This window comes from Brachypodium distachyon, chromosome 1, assembly GCF_000005505.3.
Source record: "Brachypodium distachyon strain Bd21 chromosome 1, Brachypodium_distachyon_v3.0, whole genome shotgun sequence".
Classification (NCBI taxonomy): domain Eukaryota; kingdom Viridiplantae; phylum Streptophyta; class Magnoliopsida; order Poales; family Poaceae; genus Brachypodium; species Brachypodium distachyon.
Genome location: NC_016131.3, coordinates 28,247,208 through 28,254,330, shown reverse-complemented (window position 1 = coordinate 28,254,330; position 7,123 = coordinate 28,247,208). Strand labels below are relative to the sequence as shown.

The 7,123-nt window shown below is 42.8% G+C and overlaps 2 protein-coding genes across 2 annotated transcripts; one reads left to right on the top strand and one right to left on the bottom strand.

Annotated features, from left to right (window-relative positions):
• Positions 1-90: 90 nt before the first annotated feature.
• On the top strand, positions 91-4,841 carry LOC100843238. Its single transcript, XM_003563373.4, has 6 exons — positions 91-364; positions 1,096-1,223; positions 3,096-3,265; positions 3,365-3,442; positions 4,035-4,179; positions 4,273-4,841. The coding sequence occupies exons 1-6, from the start codon at positions 259-261 to the stop codon at positions 4,675-4,677; spliced, it is 1,032 nt and encodes a 343-aa protein (XP_003563421.1). The 5' UTR covers positions 91-258; the 3' UTR covers positions 4,678-4,841.
• Positions 4,842-5,182: 341 nt separating this feature from the next.
• Positions 5,183-5,965, bottom strand: LOC104582110. Its single transcript, XM_010231445.3, has one exon. The coding sequence runs from the start codon at positions 5,855-5,857 to the stop codon at positions 5,462-5,464; it is 396 nt and encodes a 131-aa protein (XP_010229747.1). The 5' UTR covers positions 5,858-5,965; the 3' UTR covers positions 5,183-5,461.
• Between the last annotated feature and the right edge of the window lie 1,158 nt (positions 5,966-7,123).

Sequence of the window (7,123 nt, the reverse complement as noted above, 5' to 3'; positions counted from 1 at the left end):
ACTTTACGGAAAGAAAACCTTAATTCAACCTTTCTCTGTTCCGATATGACGGTATTGCCCCTAGCCGGCTAGCTCCCAAATTCACCGCTCCGCCCCGGCTCGCCGCCGCTCGGCGCTCGCCCCTCGCGCCGCCTTGCTTCCTCTCCTCCGGAGGCTGGCTCGCCGCTGCTATCCTTGCCCGTGCCCATCGCGCAGTCTTGCTCCCACCGCATAGCCTCCTTGCCGTTTACCCTCGACCTAGCTCCCCCCGAGGATTTGATGGAAAAGGGGAAGTCGGTGGTCGCGGAGCTCGCGGCGTCGCTGAGCGATATCCAGGTCACGCCGCGCCGGAAGCCCACGAGTTTACTACCGGCTACCTCTTTCTGTAAGCTCCCGGTTTCTGCTCTTCGTAATTCGTATGTTATGGAGAATTGGAGATAAATTGCTCAAAAGATGTTAGTTGTGTCAGAATCCTTGTTGTTTATTTATGTCCCCATCCTTGGTTGTGTGCTTGTATTGCTGACTCTAATGTAGAAAGCGAGTGCTTCGGGTTACCTTGAATCCTTGATCAATCTTGCGTATTCTGAACAAAATGTGTGCCCTCTTTTTCTGGAGAATGAATATTGCTGACGGCAGACTAGAGAATTTCTGAAACAGGGGAGGGTTTATATTAATTGGTTAGCCTGGATAGGAAAAGAAAATGTGTACTTTCTGAGATAGTAAAACAGATGTGGGCATTGTTCTCCATGCAAGGTGCATGGATTGTGGTTGAAGCTTCAAGTTGGGTTGGTGGTATCTACAAGGGCTGTTAGAGTTTCATTTTGCAGAAAGTACCAAGCACTGCGGGACTCAAGTGTTGCTAGGTACTCCCTCTGATACTAACTTTGTACTAAATCCAAGACACTTATTATGGATCAGAGGGAGTAGTAGATTACATGCACTCACAAGTTCCAACTTGTTGCTTTGGCAGTCGAATTAATTCATTGCTGTTGAGCTTCATCCAGTGGCATACTGATCGGAATAACCGGTTTTGTTTCTTGATGTTTTCTTAAATTGTACTTATGGATTTGCCGTATCATTTACAGAATGATAAGTTGTAAATTTGAACTAATTCAGATTCTCCCAGAAAGAAGGCCAGACCTCGGAAATTGGTCAGTTTGTGTACTGGCGTCCTCGGTCAGCATCTTGAAGATATTATCAGTGATATTTCGGAATTTACTTCCCTCTTTCCACCACACATAAAGGTACCAATTTACATCTATGTGTCTAGATGTTTTTCTCGTTTTCCTTTCTTGCTGCCAAATAAACTTTGTACTCAAGATTTTTAGTTGATTAAATCGATTTCATCTTTGTTTCTAATAGAAGACCAATTAATTGACAAGGTGACCATTGGAAAAAGTCTGTTGCTCGAGTAGTTAGTTTTAGACTCGTAGTAAAACAAAAACAGAGAACAAGTCAAGAAGAACAATGCATATTCTTTTAAAGAAAAATGTCAGTACGGGGTCTTGGATTCATGACCTCAGCCTTAAGAATCGTGCCTACCAGTACCAATAGGCTATGTACCTCCCCATTTTGTTCCTTTTAGGCCATAGTTTTAAATGTTACAACATTCTCCCTTTTCTGCAAATTTATATATAACACTTCGAACATTAAAGGTGTTTAAGCAACACTGAGAATCTGTATATTTGCCTTTCTGTGGAATTTTGATGAGGTAAATAGTGCAAAGGCATACCACCTTGAGAAATTAGGACTATTAAGGAGTGAAGACATGAAGATTCAAGGAAAAGATTGTTTAATATAAGATTGTTTGACTTGCTTATAGAATAGTTGCTAGTAGCCAACCCCTAAAATGTTTATGTAATCTTGAAATGCCAATTTTTGTAGAGATCATAGGAATTGCTTTGTTCACCATAGGAATTGCTAGTAGCGAAAAATTTGTGTTATATTTACTCGTGTTCAATGCGATGGCATGGTACTATCTAGTTACGATTGCATGTGTGATCATAGGAATTGCTTTGTTCACCCTAGGTTGCAAATACTCATATTTACCGTCATGAGTCAATCTCATGCTAAAAACATAGGTGTCTACGTCACCATATTTATCATCATGAGTCATTTTGATAATCTTAGAACTACAATTGGTTCCTTAGGACATGCATTTATATATAATTATCATGAAGAGCTCACATCAATATTCTACATGATTTTTCAATGAGACTACTCACCATGAAAACTCGTCCTCTAGTTCTTCTCCATTCCAGCACTTTGTTAAATATAAAATACTGTAACCAGACAGTTTCCGTAGAAATATATGCACTGTTACCTTAAGAGTAGAAGAATCAAATTTAATAATTGTAATGTTAAGGTTGTGACATCTCTGAGTCTGTTGGAAGTCCAATTTGTATTGTACGACACCGCAGGAAAATACGATCTTGCCAATTAGGATATGCAGCTTCTAGGGCTAGGTTAAGATGGAAATTAGCCCTTAGATTTTACATGTATACTTCATGGGTGTAGTATTTTTTCTGCACTGACCATAAGCTTCTAGAGCTAGGTTAAGAAGAAACAGCCCTTAGATTTTACATATATATCTCATGAGTTGAGTATTTTGTTTCCACACCAATCATTAGGCAACAGGGTAAAGTAGGCATCTTAGATTATTAGATTGGCTCGTGATGACAAATATGGTCAGCTGGATTTTGTTCTATTATTAAATTGGCTAATAATGATAAGTAGAAGTGCTTGTTAACTAGGGTGAACAAAGCAATTCGTTGGGTCACACATGATGGTAGTATGGCAGTGCATTGAAAAAAATGACACGATGTGCAGTAAGTATAACATGAATATTCCGCTAGTACGGAAATTGGCACTTTGAAATTGAAGTGAAGACAGGAAGACTTTAGGAAAATATGTTTTGATATAAGGTTGCTTGACTTATAGAATAGTTGCTATTAGCCAATCCCAGTTTTATCTAATTTTAAAGTGCCAATTCGGTACTAGGGAAAGTTCCATGGTATATTTACTGCACATTCTGTCACTTTTTTCAATGTACTGTAATAGTTATCTACTGATACCATACATGCAACAGTGATAGTTGAGTTAATTGTATTATACAGTTGGCAATTATGTCTATTGCAAGGAGGAGAAGGCTACTGAATGATGAAGTTCTGGTTTCTCTTGCTGATAGCTCCTGGAAGATCTTAGATATATCTGGTTCTGATGTTAGTGATGTTGGTTTGACTACTGTGGCACATATTTTTAGCAACTTATGGGCTATTGATATTAGGTAAGCTTTGGAGTCATGCGTCAGCTATTACTTGGTGAAATTTAATTAGACAGTTTACTTCATGGTTTTGTCATACTTATGACATACCCTTCCATGCAGTCGATGTGAAAAAATAACTGCTGCTGCTGTTTCGGAGATTATCTGCCACTGTCCATCCTTGGAGATATTAAGATGCGGGTATGACCTCCAATGAGATGCATCTACAAGCTTAGGGTTGCTTTATAGTTTTGTAGCAAGGTTCTACTTCTCTGGTTTTTAAGATTGAGGGCAACTTGTATCATCTGGTTACCTTTTATTGCCATGGTTTTCCATTTAATGCTTTGACAAGTTGAGTATGTGGACGCGCTGATTGATTTCTACTAGTAACGTGGATGGATTTACTTCAGTCACGTGAAACTTATGGGCCTGTCTCTTATCCAGAAAAGTCTGAATTTTCCAATAAGCTATATTTCAGCTGGTAGTTGTTGGAGTTGCTGAAATGAAAATATACAATTTTGAACTGAAAACTAGATTGTTCTTCACTAATAATTGACATAAAAAATGATTCATTAGATCTGATGTCAATGATCAATACCACCGGACAGTATAGGGTCATCCATTGTTTGTGTTTTTCTGATTGAGCTCCCTGCCTAGCTGAAAGCTAGTTCAAGCCTTGATAGGAAATTGTTCCTGGCTTTCAGTATATCCATGCTGGCAAGTCTAGCTTTCATTGTTATCTGCATAGTACGTTGTGCAGCAGGATATATGAGGACTTTTCCCATGATTGCAGGGGCTGTCCAAGAAGCGAATTCACTGCACGGGCATGTGTCAATCTCTTGAAACCCAAACTGAATACTCTCGAAGAGGACTCATGGGAGGAACTTGAAGCAGTAGATATTGGTAGCGGCGCAGAGTCTTTAAGATGGCTAGTTTGGGTGAGCATAGAAGTTCTCTCATCTCCGGAAGATAATTTTTCGTTCGCAATTAATTAATTTGCCCCTTATGTTTCACCTTTTGCGTTTATATAGCCCAAGATAGATGATAACTCAAAGGAAATTCTTGCCGCAGAGTGTCCCCGCATTATTGTCAACCCGCAGCCATCAATTTTTGGCCACCATGGTTTGAAGATTCCAAGTGAAGCATTTGCAAACATACCACTAGACCATTCAATAGTAGAAGATATTGATCCAAAAACATGGGCAGTTTGTGCTGCCCCTCGAAGAATGGCTGCTCCACCGCAACCAAATGCTCCTCCTGAAATACCAATCGCCGAGAGGTTCAGGCTAGCGTATGTGGAGAGGGATGCAAGGCTGGCCCCAAAGAGGGCCAGGAGGGAAAGGCAGCATCGACGCCGAGCTGAAAGGGACTACTTGATGAACGATATCGACGCTAAATCTATTGCCCTTGCGAGTAAATACCTGCGCAAGAGCTAGCAGCAACTGTTGTCATGATGCTTTGGAATGTTGTATGTCTGGATGGTTGAACAAAAACACAAAGGAAGGAATGTAGAGTTGTACCAAAGAAACTGTTCCATGATCAGTGAAATGAAAACTGACAACAGTTTTGTATGAGATTTATGATAGCGGTGTTCATAGTAGTGGACTTAGATGTATACCTTGGGGCAAAGGCTATGCTTGCTGAAAGTGCATTTCATGAGCAAATTGGGCAGCAATAACAACAAGCCTTTTGTCGAAGCAAATTGGGGTAGACGAGACATGAAAACCCAAACAGAAATTTGTGGAAAATAAAAATAAACAAAAAAGCAAAGAAACAACAAGATTCAGACCATGGATCACGGTCAGATCTGTTTGCATCATCAATGCCCTCGAGAATCCCACTATTAACCGGTGCTTCCGATGGAAATTAGGCAAAATCAAAAATTAAAAATGAAATCAAAACAAGTACTCCCTCTGTTGTCTGTTGTACTTGTTTTGTTCCATAAAAAATACCAAGCCGGGTTTTTTCTAAAAGATAACTTGAAACTATGGAGTCAAAACAAGCACAAGAGTATTATTGTCTTAAATTCCAATTACACAGTCTGTTTCTACTCCAAATCAGCAATTCCTAAAAGATGACGCAAGCCATCTGCACAGATCTAACCAAAGCCTAAACAACAGTCGTGCAGCACGGGAAAGCTCGACGGCTAGCCCCGATGGCGCACGTCCAGAGCACCTCCGCAGCCTCCCAAGGGGCGAGCGGCACAACAATCGGCCCTACTCAGTGCGCGGCGACCATCTCCGACGGCGCCGTAGCGAACGCTCCGAAGAACGCATCCGCGGCCGCGTCGGGCGACATGGGCGGCGGCGGCGGCAGGAACACCACGCCCCTGGCCGCGGCGAGCTTCTTCCGGAGCGGGTACCGCGGGGCCCTAGCAACTGAGCCCCCAAAGAAGAAGTGCGGCACGCCGCCGGCCTCGGCAGAGAGCGACGGCGTGGCGGGACGAGGAGGAGAGCACGGCGGGAGCAGCGGCCGCGCGCAGGAAGCCGCAGAGGCGGCGGAGCGGAGGGAGCGGGCGACGATCTTGGAGTCGCGGAGCCTGGCGAGCGCGCCGGGGCGGAGGAAGCGGTGGCGCTCGTCGGACCCCTGAGGAGGGGAGCGGAGGCGGCGGCCCATGGCGGACGGGTGCGCCACTGCGCGCGGCGGCCGGCGGATCTGGATTCGGGAGAGGGACAGGGAGAGCGCGGGGAATCGATGCGCGGGCGGATTCTTTTGCGCGCGGGTGTTTTTGGTGGGGGAGACGAGACGAGGAGGGAGGGGGGATATATTGAGCCCCGGGTGGAGGGAAAACCGGGCGGGAAGGCCAGGCAGCGAAATTGGAAAAGGGAGGGAGAGAGGTGTCACGGCCTCACGGGGAAGGGAACGTGACAAAAGGATGGACACTTGGACAAGCAAGGCTTTTTCCCAGCATTTCCATTCGTGTCACTCAAGTTTTTCCTTTCCATTTATTTTAGTTTTCCTTTTTATTTATTAATCGTCATTTCGAGTTGATACAAACAAACCGCACAAGATCAAACAACTCGACTCTCCGTGATAAAATGGAAACAGCTCAAATATCACTTACTTCCTCTGTCCAACAAAGGATGTCTCAACTTTGACTAATTTTGAATGCATCTATACACTAAGTCATGTTTAGATACATCCAAATTTTGACAAACTTGAGACATCTTTTGTTGGACGGAGAGAGTATAAAAAAAAAGACTGACCAACTATCATTATTGTGATGATGCGTCGATCCGGAGATTATGTTGACAGGCATGATGGGTGAACACGTCATGGGCACCCACTACACCTGAGTACTAGCCGCCAGAAGCACCTCCTTATCCGTCGGTTGGTGTAGCATAGACCAACGATAGAGTAAATGTGTTCGAAAGTACACAACCTGCAGTGAAGACGCAAAAACCTTCTCATTGAAAACTCCTATCAGCACACCACAAAATTTCAAGTCAAAATTCTATTGCACTAGGAAGGTACGAAAACGAGAAATATGCAAATGAATATTCCCCTTGTCCACAAATAAATGTACATGTGGGAATTTCAAAAAAAATTAAGAAGCGAGATAGAAAATGCCTTGGGAAGGTGTCAACCACCATCTCTCTAATCATTAATTCTCACACCTCCAATGAGCTAAGTTCATGAACAAATGTTATTGGATTTGATTTCCGTGTAATCAGAGAGAAGCAATTTTTCTTAAGTCTAAAGTGCTTTGAAAAAAGAGAAGTACACTCTTTTGCGGACAAATTTTGAAACCAAACGTACGGTTATTTGTGAACGGATTGGTGTCAAACATTGAAGAACCACACCTATGAATAGTGTCAAAAACATTGAAGAGCCACAACTCTTGTTGATTTATTTATTTTTGTTTGCCGTTAAACGCAATTG

Excerpts from the sequence above, each read along its gene's own strand:
- LOC104582110 (XM_010231445.3), bottom strand. The coding sequence starts at position 5,857 with ATGGGCCGCCGCCTCCGCTCCCCTCCTCAGGGGTCCGACGAGCGCCAC.
- LOC100843238 (XM_003563373.4), top strand. The coding sequence starts at position 259 with ATGGAAAAGGGGAAGTCGGTGGTCGCGGAGCTCGCGGCGTCGCTGAGC. Across the intron at positions 3,266-3,364 it reads TTATGGGCTATTGATATTAG|TCGATGTGAAAAAATAACTG; the intron begins GTAAGCTTTGGA and ends CCTTCCATGCAG. Across the intron at positions 4,180-4,272 it reads CTTTAAGATGGCTAGTTTGG|CCCAAGATAGATGATAACTC; the intron begins GTGAGCATAGAA and ends GCGTTTATATAG.